Below are 22656 nucleotides of genomic sequence, written 5' to 3' on the forward strand. Positions count from 1 at the left end.
CTCCCAAGTCACTGGGATTACAGGTGTGCACCACCATGTCCAATCCCTTTTTTTTTTTTTTTTTTTTTTGAGACAGGATCTTGATAAATTGTCCAGGTTGGCCTGGGACTTGGAATCCTCCTGCCTCAGCCTCCAGAGTTGCTGGGATTACAGATATGTACCACCACACCCACAAAGGTTAATTATTTGTTTATATTTCTGTTATCTTAAAACAACTGTCTATCCATCTATTTAAATCCTACTTAATTCCAAGATACAGCTGAAGTTCCATATCTTTCCAGAAGTCTTCCCTGACAACTCTTGTTCATTTTTCTTTCTTCAGAACATCCATAACATTTATTTATTTATTTATTTGGTACTGGGGATTGAACTCACAGTGTTCAACCACTTAGCCACATCTCCAGCTCTTTGTTTGTGTTTTATTTTGAAACAGGGTCTCATTGAACTCTGAGCAGGGTTCACTGCTTAGGGCCTCGCTAAATTACTGAGCCTGGCTTCAAACTCATGATCCTGCTGCCTCAGCTTCCTGAAGCACTAAGATATAGGTGTGCACCACTGTGCCTGGGTTGTAGCACTTATCAATCTATTATTTCTAAATTAATCAACATTTAATTATGTGTTGTCTTAATTATAATCAGTCAGTGTGTTTTAGTTAGGATCCACAGTTGCAAATAACAGAATCTAGTCTCATTTCTAGTTTAAACAGAAAATATATTTATTAAAGGATCCAAATGTCTCCTAGAATCTATGAGTGTGCAGAAAAAAAGGCTCAGTAGCTATATAGGACTAATACCAAAATTATATTGTTCTGCTATTCTAATGTTGATCTTGTTGATGCCACCATGGGGTGCAAGTAGATCTCCCACTCTCGCTGCTGACACTAGACACTGAACATGACCTCTAACACCTCTTGCCCTATTATTTTTGGATGCTGGTTATTGTATCACAATGAAATGCCAAGCAGTGCCTCCATCTTCACTCCATCTCTCTTCTGACTTGAAATCTCATGCAGTTGAGAGACCAGAGTATACAGTATACATCTGACACATGGAGCCCTGGGAAGGTGAGTTTTTCTCTTTTGTCTCGGGAATGAACTCATAAAATAATGGGCATCCTCAGACATTTTCCATGTGTTCAAAGGTTATCTTACTTTACCAATTTAACTGTAAGCTTATTAACAGAAAAGACACTGTTTTATTACAAAACTAGAATGATCAGTCAATACCTGTTGATTTTTACTTTAGGCTTTAGTATTCTTCATTAAAATAATACCTTTGGGGTCATTTACTCCATACCTTGTGTATTACAAAAGACCAGACTCAAAAGAATAAAGTGAATTGATCAGGCTTTTAGTTATTAGTAGAGCCAATATTGTGGTTTGAAGATAAGTTCTTAGATTCCCAAAGGTATAAATCAGTTTACAGTGACAAAATAAGTCTTATGCTGAGAATTACTTGTGTGCAGTCTTATGAAAATACTAAGTATCATATGCTTCATATTTTTGCAAATGGTAAATTTGCAAAATTAATGTATTCATTTTTTTCGATCTTGTTATTTATGGTCATTTGCTAGTTGTGTCTGACATCTTTTCACCCCTCTTCCACAGTTGTAGAAATCCTGTGTTCCTACTGGGCATGTGGCCAACAAGAATAAAGACTACATTCCTATCATCCCTTACACCTAAGTGTGACCATGTGATTGATTACATTCTGGATAATACGAGTAACCAGAATTGCATGCAGCTTCTGGGAATTGTTCTGAAAATGTGGGGCCATCTCAATCTTTTTTCCTCTTTCCTATTGACCAGAATATAGTTGGAACTTGGCAAGTGAGAGCTCTTGGACAGAGCTTGAGAGACAAACTTGAGAGAGGAATGATTGCATGGTAAGGAGATAGGGGACTGGATTCTAAAAACATGGAGCACCATGCTGACTTTGGATTTACTACCTTAAGACTTCTTTTAAAATTCTTTTTTTTCTTTCTTTTTTTAAAATATTTATTTATTTTTTTTTAGTTCTCGGCAGACACAACATCTTTGTTTGTATGTGGTGCTGAGGATCGAACCCGGGCCAGGCGAGAGCGCTACCACTTGAGCCACATCCCCAGCCCCGACCTTAAGACTTCTTATATGGGAAAGACAAAATTTGATCTTGTTTATTAGAATTTTAGTTTATTTAGCTTATTTTCTTTTTCTTTCCCTTTTGCTTCCTGTAATTTGCAGTTGAGTTGATCCTAATTTGTAAACCCTGCCTCGCGTCACCTTGGTTGCTAATGCCACTGCAGACCTGCCTAGGTGATATCATCACAATTTTGATTTGTCACACACAAGTCAGGGGGCAAGGGTAGCCATATTTTTGAGACAGAGTCCTCAAGTACACAGCAGACCATTATCTCCAGCCAGATCAGTGTTTACCTAAGTGAGGAGTCCAGATAAAACCAGCCAATCAAGTGATCTTCCTTAAATACAAACAAATCTATTAAATATGTTATGCTGATTATCTTTGTAACAAAGTTATAAACTGGTAAAAATCTCAAGCATTAAAGAAGCTATTGTAAACAATTTCAAAATCACTTTATTTTAATAAAACTGAAAATTGCCACTTTAGTTTCGTTGATTCTAATCAAAATCAAAGTTATACCATATGTGGACAATGATGATTTATATTTGTAACTGAAATATTTATGTCTCTGAAAATAGAACCACATGTTTATACTAAAACAAACCCCCCCCAAAAAAAAAAAACACAAAAAAACCCCAAAACAGCAATCAACAAGACCTGAAGATTTTGCTTTTTTTTCCTTCAAGGTACTGACTGATCTGGAAGCAGCAAGCAGCACTCAGAGAGGAGAATCTAAATGTTCTATCATGCCAGCAGGCCCAGAGGAAAACGAAACTCCAAATTCTGAGCCCTGATTCACAGTGTCTACATTTATAGGTTGTTTGGCATCATTTTAGACCCATCCTATCATTGGAGCTTTTTCCTCTTAAAAAAAAAAGAAAAAAAAGCCCTAATTTATGCAATTGGCAGCCTAGTGCAGGGTCTCTAACATACAGCTTGCTTACAGAAACAGGTAAGAAGAAAGGGCTCTTTTCACAGGCTTCTTTCACATTTCAAGAGTGCAGTCCAGCTCCTAAGGCAGTTATTTATAACCCAAAAGGTAGGGACTCATGGTTAATTATGCTTCCCAGAGAAAGGCTAGGGGGTAGGGAGGACAAAACTGACCCTTTCCCCAAGCATTGGTTTATGACCATAACTTTTTTTTTTTTTTAAACCAGGGATTGAATCCAGTGGCGCTTAACCTCTAAGCCACATCCAAGCCCTTTTTATGTATTTTATTAGAGCCAGGGCTTGATAAGATGCTGAGGCTGGGTTTGAAATCATGATCCTCCTGCCTCAGCCTCTGGAGTTACTAGGATAACAGGCGTGTGCCACTGGACCTAAATCTTTTTTTTTTAATATTTATTTTTCAGTTTTCGGTGGATAGATACAATATCTTTATTTTATTTTATGTGGTGCTGAGGATCGAACCCAGCACCCCGCACATACCAGGCGAGCGTGCTATCGCTTGAGCCACATCCCCAGCCCCTAACTCATTTTTAAAAAATATATTTTTAGTTGTAGATGGACACAATACCTTTATTTTATTTATTTATTTATCTTTATGTGGTGTTGAGGATTGAACCCAGTGTTTCACACGTTAGGCAAGAGCTCCACCACGGAGCTACAGCCCCAGCCCACCATCACAACCAGGTCTGGTTTTGCCATCACAGTGTAACAAAAAACTTGGTCCCTGTCCCCAGTGCGATCAATGCCAATTTAATAATGAGGACACCGTTTTGAGAAAAAAAGGAAAAAAGTTTATTGCTTTGTTAGCAAAGGAGAAACACAGAGGACTCCAGTCCCAAAGGTTGTGACTCTCTCGATCAGGAAGTACTGGAGGGTTTTAAAGGAACCTTTCAAGGATTACATTCCAGGTGTGCTATGGTAGGGAATCCTGGGGGGGGGGGGTTGGGGGGGGTCCCAGGGTACCCTAAAGGCGTGTTAGGATTCACTTGTTAATTTGGGAGATATTCACTTTCCAGATCCTCTGTAGGCATCTCCTTCGTGTAGTGGGGTGTACAAGGGCAATTAACTTGGGGAAGAAAAGATAACACTTTCTCCCTAATCTTGTTAGGGGATGGGGGAAGAGCAGAGAGGAGAGAAAAAAAAAACTTTTTAAAAAAACTTGGGTCAGGTTGTGGCTCAGTGGTAGAGCGCTTGCCTAGCTTGCATGAGGCACTGAATTGGATCCGAGGCACCACATTAAAAAACAAAACAAAACAAAACAAATGAAGGCATTGTGTCCATCTACAACTAAAAAAATATTAAAAATAAATAAGACTTAGAGAAATAAGGGGTACATTCAGAAGGTGAAAGGGAGCTTTTAGAGCCAGGGCCTTGATAAGTTGCTGAGGCTGGGTTTGTTACAACAGTACTAGGGATTGAACCCAGGATTTGTGGGCTAAACAAATGCTCTACCACTGAGCTATATCCCCAGTCTGAGACTTTTCCCCCCTAGTGATTGAACCCAGGGGCATTTTTAAAAAAATATTTTTTTAGATGTTGATGGACCTTTATTTTATTCATTTATTTATATGTAGTGCTGATAATCAAACCCAGGGCCTCACATATGCTAGACAAGTGCTCTACCAGCAGCTTGTGGCTACAACTCCAGCCCAAGGGGGGCACTTTTACTACTGAGCTGCATCCCCAGTTATCTAAATTTTATTTTGAAACAGCATCTTGCTAAATTGCCTAAGCTGTCCTCAAACTTGTGATCTTCCTGCCTCAGCTTCCCAAGTAGCTGAGATTACAGGTGTGTGCCACTGTGTTTAGCAAGATTTTTTTTTTTTTTAATGTGGGATGTAATTCATGGGCTTTTGGTTTTAAAAGATTTACCTCACTTCTTTTCTTCCAAACCACATCTTGAAAGCCTATCTAGATCTGTGGTAGACTTGGTTCCCTGTTTGCCAGAAAAATTTGCACATTCAGTACTCAATGTTTGATCCTTTGATAGTTTTCATTTTTCTTTTTTAACCCTATTCAGTTTTGTTTTTGATCCCAGGGATTGAATGCAGAGGTGCTTAACCACTGAGCAACAGCCCCAACCCTTTTTATCTAAAAAAAATATTAATTTTTATTTTTTTATTTGGTACTAGGAATTTAATCCAGGGTATATAACACTGAGTCTCATCTCCAGTTCTTTTTATTTTGAGACAGGGTTTCAATAAGTTGCTTAGGGCTTCACTAACTTGCTGAGTCTGGCCTTGAACTTGCCATCCTCCTGCTCAACCTCCCCAGTTGCTGGGATTATAGGTGTGCACCACTGTACTAGGCCCCTATTTACTTTTTAAACATTAAATTGTTTTAAAAGACTTTTTATTTTTATTTATTTATTTATTTTTGTTATAGTTGGACACAATACCTTTATTTTTATTTATTTATTTATATGTGGTGCTAAGGATCGAACCCAGGGCCTCACACATGCTAGGCAAGTGCTCTACCACTGAGCCACAACTCCAGCCCCTTAAAGATTTTTTTTTTTTTTTTTAAAGAGAGAGTGAGAGGGGGGAGAGAGAGAGAGAGAATTTTTAATATTTATTTTTTAGTTTTCGGCGGACACAACATCTTTGTTTGTATGTGGTGCTGAGGATCGAACCTGGGCCGCACGCATGCCAGGCGAGCGCGCTACCGCTTGAGCCACATCCCCAGCCCCTTAAAAGATTTTTAATGACTTGTACTATAGGAATATTTTTGGTGAAACTGCTAAAGAAAAGATAGTTCTGTTTTTTTGTTGTTTGCAGTGCTGGGGTTTGAACCCAGGGTCTCAAATGGGCCTGGGTCAGCACCCTACTACAAAGCCACATCCCCAGCCCCTAGTCTTCATATAAGGAAAAAAAGACAATCTGGATTTGGCAATACCAATTATTTACAGGTGTGATCATTTATTCACATGGGTCTACAATTACTTAACAAAATCTTGACATTTCCTAAGAGTAAAGCATTCTAAAAATGGTGTGGCTATGGGCTGGGGATGTGGCTCAAGCAGTAGCACGCTCACCTGGCATGCGTGGCGGCCCAGGTTCTATCCTCACCACCACATACAAACAAAGATGTTGTGTCTGCCGAAAATAAATAAATAAATAAATATATATATATATATATATATATATATATATATATATATATATATAAATAAATTCTTTCTCTCTCTAAAAAAAAAAAATTGTGGCTAATGATAGATACTCTTAATGCCTCACAACTGGAAGTAGGTACTATTTATTAATACTGTAATGAGGAAACTAAAGCACAAAGGTCACCAACCAGAAAATGACGGAACTGAGTTCATACTCTGAGTATACTTTCAGTTCTTGTTTTGTTTTGGGGGGAGTGTATAACTTTTTAACTTCTCATAGTGCTTTCACATTTACTTGATTAAACAAAAAGTGTATAATACAGATTGTTATCTGGATAATAAGGAGTGTACTTCTTGCCAGGCATGGTGGCACACGCCTGTAATCCCAGGGGCTAGGAGAGGCTGAGGCAGGATTAGGAGGATTAGGATTTCAAAGCCAGCCTCAGCAATGGGCAAGGGGCTTAGCAACTGAGTGAGACCCTGTCTCAAAATAAAATACAAAATAGGACTGGGAATGTGGCTCAGTGATTGTGTGCCTGAGTTCAATTCCCGGTACAAAAAAAAAAAAAAAAAAAAAACAGGTGCTAAGCAACTCAGTGAGACCCTGTCTCTAAATAAAATACAAAATAGGAGCTGGTGATATAGCTCACTTGGTAGAGGGCTTACCTGGCATGCACAAGGCCCTGGGTTCAATCTCCAGCACCACAAAAATAAATAAAATACAAAATTGGTCTGGAAATGGGGCTCAGTGGTCAAATACCCTTGAGTTCAATCCCTGGTAACGCCCACCTCCAAAATGAGAAAGTTTTGGGCTGGGGATATAGCTCAGTTGGTAGAGTGCTTGCCTGGCACGCACAAGGCAGTGGTTTCAATCCCCCAGCCCCCCCCCCCCAAAAAAAAAATACAAAATAGGGTTGGGGACCCACCTCAGTGGTCCCCAGCATCAACAGCAAAGAAAATTGCTGCCTCAGCCATTTGTAATGAAGTTGAGACATTTGTTTCAAACTGATGCTAATTTTGTTAATTTATATTAATTTGCATATATTTTTATGGAAAAATAAAGCAAAAATGTGCATATACATTTTCATACACAACTTCAGGCACATAGAACTGGCAATTTTGTCATATTCTCCTCACATATTTGATCCATTCTTTAAATTTTTAATTTCAACATACAAAAAATCAGAGATGGTGTAGCTCAAAAAACGGGGGCATGCCAGTACCAAAAAAAAAAAAAAAAATACCTAGGATATTCTTGCTAACACTTTATCTTTTAAGTTTGCCAAATCGGGATGGTTAGATAATTTGTTGCAGATATCATTTTTATTTTTCTTTTCTTTCTTCCTTTTTTGGGAGAAATAACCTGAGGCGCTTTACGCTATACCCCCTAGCCCATTTTTAAGACAGGGTTTCGCTAAATTACTGAGGTGATGGAGATCCTCATGCGACAGCGTGGCGAGTCGCTGGCATTACAGGCGTGTCCCGAAGCGCCTGGCTAGTTTAAAAAAAAAAAAAAAGTTACGTTACAAAGTGCGATTCGTGACAATGACAAGGTCCATGCCAGCCTGGGAAACTTAGGCCACTTCAAAGTAAAGAAATAAAAAGGGCTGGGGAAGTAGCCCAGTGGAGCCCCCTGGGCTCAATCCCTGGCACCCAGGAAAAGCCGCACTCACGCTCCAGGCATTCCGCCATCAACTCTGAGAAAAAGGCAGTTTCGCAATCAATACTGCTTCCCTCTACCCGTTTTTAACTTCCTCCACAACTCAGTTTTCAACACTTCCAAAGTATAAAGTGTCCAGGAAGTAACAACTATGAACTTTAAGCAAAGGAAGAGAAAGAACCCCTCGGAAGAAGGACGGCCGAAGCACGCAAAACTCCAGATTCGGAAACGTGGGGAACCGCGTGGCCGCGGGGCGGGGCGGGGCTTCATAAAGGCCCCGCCCAGGCCCTGCGTGTATTTGGCGGCAAACCCGGAGAGCTCTTACACCGCGGGTGTGTCGGCGTCTCGCGAGAAGTTCAGTTCACCCGCTGCGTCCAGAGGGGCGCCCACTGCGCAGAGGCTGCAGGCGGCGTGAGCTGAAAGCGGGTGCCGCGAAAGTGAAGTTCTTGGTGAGGAGGCTTCTTTCGGAGCTTGACAGGAGCTGGGAAGTCTCAGGGAGCGGGTGAGGAGCTGGAGAACAGGATTTCGGCGGAGCGTCCCTGGAGCGGGGGGCGGCCGGACCGGCCTGGACCGGTGGGGGCGGGCACGTTTACCTGCGTTGCCGTTCAGGGCTGCCTGCCGCTAAGCCGAGCCTTCTGGCGGGAGCGAGCGTGTTTCCGGGTCCCTCCGCTTCTGTAGATGGCCCTATAAACACAGAGGGCGCCTTGTGGATGTGCAGTGAATGAACCCGGTTGAACCGGGGGAGCGAGATGAGAGTTGGAGAGGAGGCTGGGAGGGGTGATGTTTTCAGCCGTGGGACCCAGGGGAATTAAAGTCAGACAGAGGGCTTCTGTTCCGACGACTTGGGGACATGGGAAAGTTGGACATGGGAAACGGAAGGGTCTGGGAACGAATTGTGGTTTGGATATTACGTGTGTTAATCTTCAGTCCTCTGAAAGTTTGGGGATCAGAGGAGGAAGTTAAGAGTTTGATCAGTGTCTTAAAAAGAGGCAGTTATGCCACCATTGTCAAGGCGTGAAAGAAGTGTAGGAAATGTGATCTGCAGCTAAGGAGCATCAGTTTACTGACACTCCTCGCCCTATGCCCCATGCCCCATGCCCGAACACTTCCTTGATGAACTTAATATAGTTTGTGCCTTGTCACCACACTCAGAGCTCCCTGTCAACCTCGAATTTCTGAACTCCACTTCTTTCCAAAGGACTTAATTGAAATAGAGGTAAATATACTTGTTTTATTTATTTTTAAAGACTGAGTCAGTGTGTTCCCCAGGGTGACCTGGAATGCTTGGGCTCAGGGATCTTCCTGTTTTAGCGTGCTGGGACTATAGGTGCATGTCACTTTGCCTGGTTTGTAATTCTTTTCTCTACTTCCTTCACTAACAAATATATATTGAGCACCTTTTATGTACCAGCAGTAGGGATGCAGTGGGGGAACACAAAGAGCCCTACCTGGTCTAGTATGGTAAACAAACATTAAATAAGCACACAAAACCTAATGTTGAAATAATAATTACTGTGAGACTTGGTATTATCAGTGCTTATTAAAAGAGGATTTAAATTGAGGAAATTGGGATAGATTTTCTGAGGAGGTGGTAATGGAAATCTGAAAGAGATTAGGAGTCAGGGAAGAGCATTTAAGATAGGAAATAGCAGTTGCAAAGATCCAAGGCCATGAGGGATATGGCTTTTTCAAGGAACTGAAAGAAGGGGCAAAGAGAGTTATGTAAAGTGGGGCCAAAGAGGTATAAAGAGGCCAGTTTACTCATGACCTTGGGGTTTTTATTCTTAAAACAGAAGCCATTGAAAAGAAGTCTCAGGTGCTTATTAACTCATCAAGTAGTTGATGTAAAATGATTTTGTTCAAAATCATATTCAGTGGTAGAGTCTGTAGTAGAACTCAGTGCCAGTTTCTAGCCTAGTCTTTTTCCTCATTGTTTTATTCTCCTTTTTTTTTTTTTATGATGTGTGAGTCTAAAATGTGGCTTACCCATGAACTTGCTTCATCTGGAACTTAACTGTATAATAGGAATATTATTTTGGATAAATAAGAATAATTTTACTTTTTTTTTCCCCTAGAGAAAAAAATGTTAGAACCGCAAGAGAATGGCTTAGTTGACCTGCCAGATTATGAACATGTAGAAGATGAAACTTTTCTTCCTTTCCCACCTCCAGCATCTCCGCAGAGAGATGGTGAAGGAGCTGAACCCGATGAAGGTCTGTATAGAGTTTCACAAAAGTGTCCATGTTCACTTATCCATCCATCAGCTTATAAATAATAAATTTGTAAGTAAGGCTTAAATTATTTAATGCTGCTTCTTGATATATTTCTTCAGGGTCAGGGACCAGAGCACCTGTTCCTGTACCTGTAAAGAGAACAGTTAAAAGGAATATTCCCAAGTTGGATGCTCAGAGGTACGTGTTTTCCATACACATTTATACTTTATAGCTATTGTTTTTTTCTAATGTTAGAAGCTTTGGGTTGGGATGAATTGAAAATCAGATTGTTCTATAAACATTTGTTTTCATTTAGGAGAAAATATTTTTTTTTCCGATGGTCTTGGTTTGGACTTCACTCTAGGAAACTTGAAATTCAAAATGTTTTTCTATTTACAGATTAATTTCAGAGAGAGGACTTCCTGCCTTAAGGCATGTGTTTGATAAGACAAAATTCAAAGGGAAAGGTCATGAGGTAAGAAAGGTCTTATTTTCCTTTTTGTCTTTTTTTTTTTTTTTAATATCTTTTATAGTTGTAGAGGGACAGAACGCCTTTATTTTATTTGTTTATTTTTATGTGGTGCTGAGGATCGAACCCAGTGCCCCATGCATGCCAGGCAAGCACTGTCCCACTGAGCTACAGCCCCAGCCCTAGTCTTGTTTTTTAAAATAACAGTAAACTGTGCGCTCATTATGGTCTTGAGAATCTTTAAATATTTCCATTAATCATAATATCACCTGAAAAGCAGTTGTGATGTAGTGGAAAAGGTACTATTTAAAGAATTAGAAAATATGTCTGTGTAGTCTCATTTTTTGTCACATCATATGTAGATATACATACATATATATGTAAAGTCATAGCCTTAGGTAAAATCATTTCTGAGTCTCTAAGCCTGAGTTTAAAGTTATAAATTTAGAGGAAGCTAGGTGTGGTGGTGCACACCTGGAATCCAATGACTTGAGAGGTGAAAGCAAGAGGATCACAGGTGTGAGGCCAGCTTGGGCAACTTCGTGAGATCTATCTCAAATTAAAAAAAAAAAAAGATGAGGTATAGCTTAACGGTAAAGTATCTCTGGGTTCAATCCCCATTAGCAAACACAAATACACACACACAGATAGGAGGAATAAAATTTACTTTGTTCTTCAAAGAATGATTTTAAACTTCATGAGGGCAAAGACTCTGCCTGAATTGATCACTTATATGTCCCCAAGATACGAGACAGTGTCTGGTTAATAGATATCAGTAAAGTTTTTGAAAAAATGAAAACATTTAATAACAGATGTACACTGTATAAATGTGTGTTTTAAAATTCTCTTATCTTTGAATAATAAGACTAGGTAGGTTTTTGGTAGATAATCTTTTTATAGGGCTTTGCAGTTTAAAGTATTTCAAATATGTTCTCTGTTAATTTTCAATCTATGAAGTGAGTGTTGGTCCCATTATCTAGTCACAGACTTAGAGTTTTAAGTGAGTGGCCAATGGCCAATAATTAAAACTGAGCTTAGTCTTCATGTTTAATTGCCCAACTAAAATAATATTGACAGTAACATTTAGGTGTATGGTATGCAGGATAATTTGTAAGGAGAAAGAAACTGGAGGTCGTCAACAACTCAGGCTGTTGTACTACTTGAGGGTTAAGGTAGTAATAGTAGTAGTAGTACTAGTACTAGACGAGATAGGATAGTGGTAGATGAAATTTTCAGGTATTAGTGATGAATTGGTACTTTGAATTTATGAAGTCTTGATCATGTTTATAATAAGCCTTTATTAAAATAAGTAAGTTTGTATGAAGAATAGGCATTTTGTGTTTTTTCATTGGGCCAGAATGTGCTTTGAGTTTACTTTATTCTGTATTTTGCCCTTAGAAATTTTTACGATTTTCTTACAATTTTGAACACTCACTACTTTTTCTTCTTATATTAACTTGGGACTTAACTGTATTTAGTTTTTTGGTTTTGTTTTTTTTTTTAACTATCATGTTTTTGCAATGTTGGAATGTTGGGGATTGAACCCAGGACTTTGAGAGCACTAAGCAAATGCTCTACCACTGAGCTATGCCCCCAGCACAGTTTTTTCGTTTCTTGGTTCCTTTGTGTCTAATGTGACATTGTGAGGTCGTTAATCAGCTACTTCCAACTGGAAAATGATTTTAGGTAATTGAATCTTTAAAATAATTTATACCTTTATTATTAGAAGGGGAGAATGAAAAGAGATTGTGTTCTTAGTATTACATATTTAGGGCTGGGGATGTGCTCAAGAGGTAGCCCGCTCGCCTGGCATGCGTGCGGCCCAGGTTCGATCCTCAGCACCACAAAAAAGCAAAGATGTTGTGTCCGCTGATAACTAAAAAAAAAAAAATTAAAATTCTCTCTCCTCCCTCTCCCTCCCTCCCTCTCTCTCTCTCTTACTCTCTCTCTCCCCCTCTCTCTCCCCCTCTCCCTCCCCCTCTCCCTCCCTCTCTCACTCTCTTTAAAAACAAAAAAAAAAAACACAAAAAACCCATATTTAGTCAGTGATAGAGTTGGTAGTTTTGACATTTGCTTCTAGTCATGGTCAAATAAAAATAGCAACATTTCAGAATTTACATAGTGTCAGGTGCACTGTTTGCTTGTTTGATACCTGAGATTGAACCTCAGTGTGCTTAACCACTGAGCCATATCAGGGTTTTTGTTTTATTTCTTTATTTTTTAATTTTTGGTACTAGGGATTGAACCCAAGGGTGCTTGACCACTGAGCCACATACCTAGCCCTTTTATATTTTATTTTGAGACGGGGTCTCTTTAAATTGCAAAGGCTTTGCTAAGTTGCTAAGACTGGCTTTGATTTTGTGATCCTCATGCTTCAGCCTCCCGAACCTCTGGGATTACAGGTATGCTTCACCATGCCTGTGGCACCTTGTTTTTATTAATCCTTACAATAACCCTGTGAGGTATGTATATTAGTCTCACACATGAGGAAATAGGTACAGAGATGTAAATGGCTTTTAAGTGATGGAATTGGAATTTGACTTTATGTAGTCTGATGTAGAGCCTGTGCTTTAATCATTCTCGTATTTTAAAATATTGTAAAGTGAAGAATGAATATTTTATAGCAAAACCAGGAATTTATAACTTTACTTTTCATGAGTCAAGTTTATTAAAATTTATTTTTAATTTACATTTTTAAAAAATCTTAATTGGAATTTCAAATATGGAGAGGTATTAATGGTTTGAGAATGTTTAAACTGTTCTTTCTAGTCTCTGTCCTTGGGGTTTTTAAATATATTCCTTACAGTTCTGAATTCTCAATGATTTTTTCTAAGTATATGATTTTGGGATCTGTCAGTGTTTAGTTATTCCTGAAAGTTTTTTTTTAATTATTGTTCTTTTTAGATACACTTGATAGTAGAGTGTATTTTGACCTTTTATACATATATGGACTATAACTTATTCCAGTTAGGATTCCTGAGAGATATTTTGACATATTGTATTAAAGCTCATTTTGGGGTTTTACTTTACAATTCTGAAATTGTTATCTTGGAAATTTTTATTATCTTGGAAATTTTCTTACTGGTATTTTTTCATCTGGTTTTTAATTTTGTTTATTTATGTTTTGTGAGGCTAGGAATTGAGACCAGAGGTGTTCTACCATGGAACTACATCTTCTGCCCTTTTTATTTTTTGAGATAGGATCTCGCTAAGTTTCTGAGGTTGGCCCTGAAATTGTGATCCTCCTATGTCAGCCTTGGATTGCAAACATGCAACATCATGCCCAACTTCAGCTCCTCTGATTTTTAAAAATATGTATCCAGTGCTCTTTTAGAACTGTAATCCTCTAAGCCCTTAGTAAATATTTTTCTTTGTAAATTTCCTTCTAAAAGTTTCCTAACCTTATAAATATGACACCAATGACTTTGGGTTTCTTTTCAGTTCTGAAATCTGCTGACAAGGCCAATGTGAGAATGAGTCTTCTATTTAGCATTTTTATTTTTATGTGCCAGGCTGAAGACTTGAAGACACTAATCAGAAACATGGAGCACTGGGCACATAGGCTATTCCCTAAGCTGCAATTTGAGGATTTTATTGACAGAGTTGAATATCTGGGAAATAAAAAGGAAGTGCAGGTAAGTATTGTGATTATTATGAATGTTGTTCACAGTGCTAAACAGAACAAAGGTAAATGCAGCTGAGGTTAGATTGCTATTTTGGGGTTTTCATTTTGAAATTTGTTGTGGTAGAGAGGGAAAATTAATAGTGTTTATTTGAAGGACAATTCTTTAGAAACTAAGAATTGAATAAATGATCACTTCTCTTCCTAACATTTAGATGAAAATGTAAAAATATCTTCTTTATTGTCAGACCTGTTTAAAACGAATTCGACTTGATCTCCCTATTTTACATGAAGATTTTGTTAGCAATGATGGTAAGTATATAGGTTTATCTGCTTTATAACAATTTTGCTTTTAGAAATGGATCCAGTTGGGGTAGGTAACAGAGGACTGTATTCTCAATCTGTATTGTGTATATAATCAGTACAGTTGATAGGAACAAGTTAAAATGTATTAGGAAATCTAGAATGCATATGAAATTTGTTTTTTTTTTTTTTTTTTCTTTTTTAGGGGAGTGGTACTGGGGATTGAACTCAGGGCCACTCAACTACTAAGCCACATCCCCAGCCCTATTTTGTATTTTATTTAGAGACAGGTCTGAGTTGCTTAGCATATGCCATTGCTAAGGCTGGCTTTAAACTCATGATCCTCCTGCCTCAGCTTCCCAAGGCACTGGGATTCCAGGCGTGTGCCACCACGCCTGGCTGAAATTTGTTTCTTTTTTTAAAATATTTTTTAGTTGCTGACAGATCTTTTTTTTTTTTTTTTCATAGGTGGTGCTGAGAATCAAACCCAGTGCCTCATACGTACCAGGCACGTGCGCTGCCACTCAGCCCCAGCTCCAGCCCCTGAAATTTGCTTCTTAAAGATATAGTTGCAGGGCTGCGATTGTGGTTCAATGGCAGAGTGCTTGCCTAGCATGTGTGAGGCACTGGGTTCAATTTTCAGCACCACATATAAATAAATTTTAAAAAAATGTGAACTTGTGAGAATTTGTCTGACCATTAATCCTTTATAGTGTGTGTTAATAAAAATATGTATCAAGATAGAGTGGTCGGGCATGGTGACACATGCCTGTAATACCAGCAGCTCAGGAGGCTGAGGCAGGAGGATCGCAAGTTTAAAACCAGGCTCAGCAACTTAGTAAGGCCCTAAGCAACTTAGTGAGGCCCTGTCTCAAAATTTAAAAAAATTAAAAAGGACTGAGGATGTGGCTCAGTAATTAAGTGCCCCTGGATTAGGCAGAATACAGTGATGATGAAAGTTTGCATTTCACTTATAGTGCACATTCTGAATGTAGGATTTTAGTAAGACTCATGTGACTGTTCCTGATGTTGATTGCATTTGTTAGTTGTACAGTGCAACCATAGACAGTCACACACATTAACACAGATGGTTCCTGCCGACAGGATCTGTACAGTTATCAGATTTTCTGTGCGATGGCTCCATACATGTTTTGTAACTTTTAATAGATGTGGGAAATACAGGTTCCATATTGAATCCCCCAAAATTAATTATAAGTTGCTTTTAAAAGTGAGATGGAGGGGCTGGGGATATAGCTCAATTGGTATAGTGCTTGCCTCACATGCACAAGGCCATGGGTTCCATCCCCAGCACCACAAAAAAAAAAAAAAAAAAAAAAAAAGTGAGAAGGAGTTTGGTGTGATGGTGTACATCTGTAATCCCAGTGACTTGGAAACCTGAGCAGGAGGATTGCAAGTTCAAGGCTAGCCTGGTAAGCTTAGTGAGGCCCTAAGCAATTTAAACACTGCCTTTAAAAAAAAAAAAAAAAAGGTAGAGGGGAAGGCTGGGAATGTAACTTAGTGGTAAAGTATCCCTGGGTTCAATTCCCAGTACCCACCACCCTGTTAAAAAAAAGTGAAGGAATGTGATTTAAGTTATCTGGGGTTTTAATTTGTGGGGAGGGCAGGTAGTAGGGATTGAATTTAGGAGCACTCAACTTCTGAGCCACATCCCCAGCCCTGTTTTATATTTTATTTAGAGACAGGGTCTCACTGAGTTGCTCAGTGCCTTGCTTTTGCTGAGGCTGGCTTTGAACTCACGATCTTCCCGTCTCAGCCTCCTGAGCTGCTGGGATTACAGGCTTTTTTTTTTTTTTTAATCCCCTTTATATCCTAGTTAAAGCAATACACTGCCTCATCAGTGGTTACATCCATATTTTTCCCCCATACAACATTGTTTATATTAAAGAGATCATTTACTACTAAAGTAGTTTTTCTTTTGTGGCTCATGAAAAATACTTGTTTGGGTATTTCATTATTATTGATTTAGAATCTTCTAAGCTCTGTAAGGTAAAGCATATTAAAAACCTCACTGGTGGGGGCTGGGGTTGTGACTCAGCAGTAGAGTGCTCACCTAGCACGTGTGAGGCCCTGGGTTCCATCCTCAGCACCACATAAAAATATGTAAACAAACATAAAGGAATTGTGTCCAACTACAACTAAAACTAAATATTAAAAGAAAAAAAAATACCTCACTCATAATTGGTTCTAGTGCCTGTTTCTTCTCCAGCAGTATTAGTATTCTATTAGTATTTTTTGACAAAGGAATGCATTTTAGTTTCTTTTTTCTTTTTTTTTTTTTAATTTTTTTAGGTGAAGATGGAGACAAACAATGCCTTTATTATTATTTATTTATTTATTTATTTTTAAAGAGATAATTTTTTTAATATTTATTTTTCAGTTTTCGGCGAACACAACATCTTTGTTGGTATGTGGTGCTGAGGATCGAACCCGGGCCGCACGCATGCCAGGCGAGCGCGCTACCGCTTGAGCCACATCCCCAGCCCCTCATTTTAGTTTCTTGACACATAACTATTTTACCATTCCAGGAAGGAAAAGTGGCTTTTTAACTACAAAGGAAGGAGTTTCCAAAGAGGCTTTTGTGTAAAGGGCTGGATTAAGTATATATCACTAAGTAATTGTAGAGGTTTATTTTCATGTTTTGGGATATTTTCTACTATTTTACCTAATATCATAAGTCATAATATATATTATAGGACAGGGATGAGATATAAATTCATATTTCAAGTGGGGATATAGTGATTTAAAATTTTCAACTGGCTTTGTCAGATTTGTTGGAGTTATCATATCTTTTTAAAATATTTATTATTTGTAGTTGGACACAATAACTTTATTTTATTTATTTATATGTGGTGCTGAGGATCTAACCCAGGGCCTTGCATGTGCAAGGCGGATGCTCTACCGCTGAGCCATAACCCCAGTCCCTGGGGTTATCATTTTTTAATCCCATAATGTAGATGACGCAGAGAGAAAGTGAAGTCTCATCTCTGCCATTTTGTTATTTTTTGCTTGTGTTTCTATTCTACCTGAAGGCATTTTGTTCTTTTTCAGATCTTTTTAAACTACCACTTGTGCATTTTGCTGGTGTTTGGTAAAAACACAATGTCAGTTTACTTGCCTGGGCAATCAGAAGCATCTCCATGTCATATTATGCTGAATTTTGAAAATAAACGAGGGCCTGTTTCTTGCATTTTTCAGTTCAGTTCATAGAACAGACTAATTCTGTCATATGGACAAGTGGTAGTTTAGCACTTAAAGTCCTTTCATTTTTGGCTTTTGATGCTGGGGATTGAACCCAGGTCCTTGTGGATGCTGGATAAGCACCCTACTCACTGAGCCACATCCTCAGCCTTGGCCCTCATTTTATTTTCAGTTTTTAAGATGGGGTCTCATTAGGTTGGCCTCAAACTTGCAATCCTCTTGCCTCAGTCTTCTGAATAACTGGGATTAGAGGTGTAAGCCACTGTGTCCAGCTTCCCAGTCCTCATTTTAAATATGTTAATAAAATTTAATTTTTTGTGTGGGGGGGGGCAGATACTAGGAATTGAACTTAGGGGTATTTAACCCCTGAGGCCACATCCCAGCCCTATTTTGTATTTTATTTAGAGATAGGGTCTCACTAAGTTGCTTAGTGCTGTGCTTTTGCTGAGTGTGGCTTTGAACTCATGATCCTCCTGCCTCAGCTTCCCGAGCCACTGGGATTACAGGCATGTGCCACTGCGCTTGGCTTAATTTTTCTTAATTATTATTTGCAGTGTTGGGGATTTAACTCAAGACCTTGCGTATGCTAGGCAAGTACTCTACCACTTAATAATATTTTCATTTGACTAAACATGCACCTTTAAGGTGTTTTATAAAAATTTCTTGGTCAGGTGTGGTGGCACATATCTGTAATTTAAGCAGTTTGGGAGGCTGAGGCAGGAGGTCACAAATTCAAAGTCAACTTCATCAAGTTAGTGAGGCTCTAAGCAATTTTACAAGACCCTATCTCAAAATAAAAAGAGCTGGGGATGTTTCTCAGTGGCTAAGTGCCCCTGGGTTCAATTCCTAGTACTCCCCAATAAAAAAAATTTTTTTTTTCCTTTAACTTGTTTGAATCAAGCATGTATTTTTTAATATTTATTTTTTTTTAGTTATCGGCGGACACAACATCTTTGTTTATATGTGGTGCTGAGGATCGAACCCGGGCCGCACACATGCCAGGCGAGCGCGCTACCGCTTGAGCCACATCCCCAGCCCTCTCTTTTTTTCTAAGGCTTCAGTTGTACTAATTTTTTCTTTTCTACTGCAGATGAAGTGGGGGAAAGCAAAGGCCTTGATGTAACTGCTGCCGAGTTAGATCCATTTTTGACAGACTCATCTGAAAGTGAGAAGTTTGCTTCTGAGTCAAGTAGAAACCTAACAGAAGAGCAACAACAAAGAATTGAGAGAAATAAACAACTGGCCTTGGAAAGAAGGCAGGCAAAGCTACTGAGTAATAGTCAGTCCCTAGGAAATGGTAAGTTTTATGCTTGGTTTTATGAGCTGCCATTAATATATCATAGGCATGTTCAAAATTTTAACTTCTCTACTATCTACCTAAATAAACTACCTCCTGGAATGGAAAAGTGTGATATTAAGTTTCTGTGTGTGTGTGTGTGTGTGTGTGTGTGTGAGAGAGAGAGAGAGAGAGAGAGAGAGAGAGAGAGAGAGAGAGAGGGAGGAAGAGAGCTATTTGCAAATATTGAAAGAATGAGTTTAAGATGGTTTTCTGGATAGCTCAGTATCTCCTAGGATTCTGAATTGTTCAAAAATATATTCTTCCCTGACTTTTTTTTTTTTTTAAATATTTATTTATTTTGGTTTTTGGCGGACACAACATCTTTGTATGTGGTGCTGAGGATCGAACCCGGGCCGCACGCATGCCAGGCGAGTGCGCTACCGCTTGAGCCACATCCCCAGCCCTCTTCCCTGACTTTTTAAATCATGGACCAATTGAGAATTTTAGAGCCATTTGTTGTGATACAAATAGGTACTAAAATTCTTCTTTTTTTTTTAATATTTATTTTTCAGAAACAATACCTTTATTTATTTTTATGTGGTGCTGAGAATTGAACCCAGGGCCTCGCACATGCTAGGCAGGCGCTCTACCGCTGAGCCCCAACCACTAAATTCTTTTTATTATGTTCTGAGGTGCACTTTTGGTGGCTGTTCATTTGCTTATCCCTTCCCACTTTAAGATTTGCTCTTTATTTATTTGGAGCCAGGGATTGAACCCACAGCTTTGTGTATGATAATGTACCTGCTCTACAGTTGAGTTATATATCCTCAGCTCTAAATTTGCTGTTTTTAAAAATGATTATGGGGTTAGATACTATATAAATAAGCATTAAAACTATTTTTAAAAAGAATCACAAGTTTTCTCAATTTCTAGATTTTTCCTTCAAAGTGGGAAAAATAATTATATGGTAAGTAAAGACCATATTGTAAAACAAGTTTCACTTAATATTACAACATTCTTAAATATTGTGACTACCAATCATGATATTTTTTTCAGCTAAAATGAACTTAGTTTTTATCTTTACCAATGTTTTATTACTACCATGTGAAAAATTACATGAATATTGGGTTGGGACTATAGCTCAGTGGCAGAGCACTTACCTAGCATGTGTGAGGCACTGGGTCCAATACTTAGCAATACAACAAAGGTATTCTGTTCATCTACAACTACAAAAATAAATTACATGAAGATAAAATTAACAGTAGTAGCTTTCTTGCCATCTCAATATATACCTGGTAATAGGTATTTAAGTCTAACCTCTTTATAAGATATAACTTAAAATTTGCCCAAATAAAAGTAATTTTCCTAAATTTTCTTTACTTTAGATCACTTTGACATAAAATTATTATGCATTTGATTTTTTGAACTTCTTTCAAGTAGTTCTGATTTTGAATGAGAAGTTACACTTGGTTGTGAGTTAGCAGTTTGAATTTAAGACAGGTGCAGTGGTGCATGCCTAAAATCCCAGCAGCTTGGGAGACTGAAGCAGGAAGATCACAAGTTCAAGGGCAGCCTCTGCTATTTAGTGAGGCCCTAAACAACTTAGCAAGATTCTGTCTCAAACTAAAAAAAAATAAAAAGGGCTGAAGCTATAGCCCAGTGGTAAAGTATCCTAATACCAAAATTTTTTTTAAAAGTTGGAGTTTAGTATCATTCAAGACCCTTTGCACCAGGTGTGGTGGCCCATGCCATAATCCCAGCTACTTGAGAAACTGAGGCAGGAGGATCACAGGCTTGAGGCCAGTCCCAGCAGTTTAGCAAGACTCTTTTTAAAAAATATATATATATATATATATATATTTTTTTTTTAGTTGTAGTTGGACACAATATCTTTATTTTATTTTTATGTGGTGCTGAGGATCAAACCCAGGGCCTTCCACATGCTAGGCGAGCGCTTTATCACTAAGCCATAACCCCAGCTCAAGACTCTTTATCAAATAAAATGGGCTTGGGATGTAGTTCATTGTAAAGCATCCTGGGTTTGATCCCTAGTATAGAGCAGGGGTTTGCTAAGTGCACACATAGTACCACTGAGCTATTCACCTAGCCCCAAGACCCTTTGCATTTTAAGTGGACTTTATACAAGTGTAAAAATCTCATATAGGATTAGGTGTAATCAAGCTGGGTATAGTGGCTCCTGTAATCCCAGTAGCTCAGGAGGCTAAGGCAACAGGATGGCAAGTTCAAAGCCAGCTTCAGCAACTCAGTGAGGCCCTAAGCAACCCAGTGAGATCCTGTCTTTATTTGTTATTTTTTTAAATCTTTTTTTTTTAGAGAGAGAGAGAATTTCAATATTTATTTTTCAGTTTTCGGCGGACACAACATCTTTGTTGGTATGTGGTGCTGAGGATCGAACCCGGGCCGCACGCATGCCAGGCGAGCGCACTACCGCTTGAGCCACATCCCCAGTCCCAAAGATCCTGTCTTAAGTAAAACATAAAAAAAGGGCTGGGGATGTGGCTCAGTGGTTGAGTCCCCCTGGGTTCAATCCGTGGTAACAACAAAAAAAGTAATCATAATTAAATGATCATAGTTTTTATTTCTACTAACCCAAGCTTTTGAAGATATTTATACCTTAGATATAAGATTGAATCGGGTCCTTATGAATAATAATAATATAATTTTTCCTTTAGAAATGTTAATGAATACACCCAAGGCACAGACAGTTGAAGAGATTTGTATTGATGAAGACCAAAATGAGGAGTCAAATGGATTAAACAAAGACATTTTAGTCAGTTCACATAATGATGCTTCTGTAAATGAAGAGGAGCAATTAAAATTAGAGGAAACACAACTGGACCAATCCTTTTAAAATGTGCAAAGGTAATTTTATGCTTCATCCAGAAGTGTTATCAAAGTTAGATACTCTTCCCTTTAGAAAAAGTATCTATTAACTCTTCTGCAAGTTTGGGATTATTGTGTATTTTGTCTGCTTTGTAAGAAAACCCTTATGTAGTAAAAGTGTTTGTGGATTCTTGTTTAAACTCTGATATTTATTTATAATTGTCAGTAATATTAGTAAAGTCTTTTTTTATATATAGATATGACTTCATAAAGTGATTATTAGTTAAGCAGCTTCTAATACTAGTGTGCATTAAATGCCTTATTTCCACTAAATTGCATGTTTTAAGATGTAAATATGGGGCTGGGGATGTGGCTCAAGTGGTAGCGCGCTCGCCTGGCATGCGTGCGGCCCGGGTTCGATCCTCAGCACCACATACCAACAAAGATGTTGTGTCCGCCGAGAACTGAAAAATAAATATTAAAAATTCTCTCTCTCTCTCTCCCCTCTCTCTTAAAAAAAAAAAGATGTAAATATGTATTTAAATTTTTTGGGGGGGGCTACTGGGAATTAAACCTAGGAGTGCTATACCATTGAGCCCTTTTTAAGACAGGTCTTGCTAAATTGCTGAGGTTGTCCTTGAACTTGTGATCAACCTACCTTTTCCCCGATCACTGGGATTGTAATTATGTGTCACCAAGCCTGACTTGACGTCACTTTTAAAATTTTGTTTAGAGACAGGATCTTGCTAAGTTGCTTAGAGCTTCACTAAGCTGCTGAGGCTAGCTTTGAATTTACATCCTCCTGCCTCAGCCTCCTGAGCCGCTGGGATTACAGGTGTGTGCCACTGTGCCGGGCTTAGTGTCTCTTTT

The 22656-nt window shown here is 38.5% G+C and overlaps 1 protein-coding gene and 1 long non-coding RNA gene across 7 annotated transcripts in view; both read left to right on the forward strand.

Moving 5' to 3' along the window:
• The first annotated feature begins 910 nt into the window (after positions 1-910).
• LOC308646623 overlaps positions 911-22656 on the forward strand; it is a 39873-nt gene continuing 18127 nt past the window's right edge. The window contains exons 1-2 of one of the 2 annotated variants that reach the window (XR_014021435.1): positions 911-1063; positions 1808-1884. This is a non-coding gene — a long non-coding RNA (uncharacterized lncRNA). The remainder of the gene's footprint in view (positions 1064-1807; positions 1885-22656) is intronic. The other variant, XR_014021436.1, reaches the window with a different exon arrangement.
• On the forward strand, positions 7639-22138 carry TIPIN (TIMELESS interacting protein). Of its 5 annotated transcripts, none has more exons than XM_081289941.1 (9): positions 7649-8339; positions 8990-9053; positions 9913-10050; positions 10170-10248; positions 10450-10525; positions 14032-14154; positions 14390-14453; positions 18754-18960; positions 21636-22138. In XM_081289941.1, exons 3-9 carry the CDS (start codon positions 9921-9923, stop codon positions 21812-21814), a joined length of 858 nt encoding a protein of 285 aa, XP_081146067.1. In that variant the 5' UTR covers positions 7649-8339; positions 8990-9053; positions 9913-9920; the 3' UTR covers positions 21815-22138. The 5 variants fall into 5 exon arrangements, with proteins under 5 accessions (XP_081146069.1, XP_081146068.1, XP_081146067.1 ...); XM_081289939.1 differs by having other exon boundaries at positions 7651-8584; positions 8988-9053; XM_081289940.1 differs by having other exon boundaries at positions 7654-8286.

The sequence above is a fragment of the Spermophilus citellus genome, assembly GCF_964194105.1.
Source record: "Spermophilus citellus genome assembly, chromosome: 4".
Lineage (NCBI taxonomy): Eukaryota > Metazoa > Chordata > Mammalia > Rodentia > Sciuridae > Spermophilus > Spermophilus citellus.

Coding starts and splice junctions, on each gene's coding strand:
- TIPIN (XM_081289943.1), top strand. CDS start 9,921: ATGTTAGAACCGCAAGAGAATGGCTTAGTTGACCTGCCAGATTATGAA. Junction 10,051..10,169: donor AGGAGCTGAACCCGATGAAG/GTCTGTATAGAG, acceptor ATATTTCTTCAG/GGTCAGGGACCAGAGCACCT. Junction 14,155..14,389: donor GAAATAAAAAGGAAGTGCAG/GTAAGTATTGTG, acceptor CTTTATTGTCAG/ACCTGTTTAAAACGAATTCG.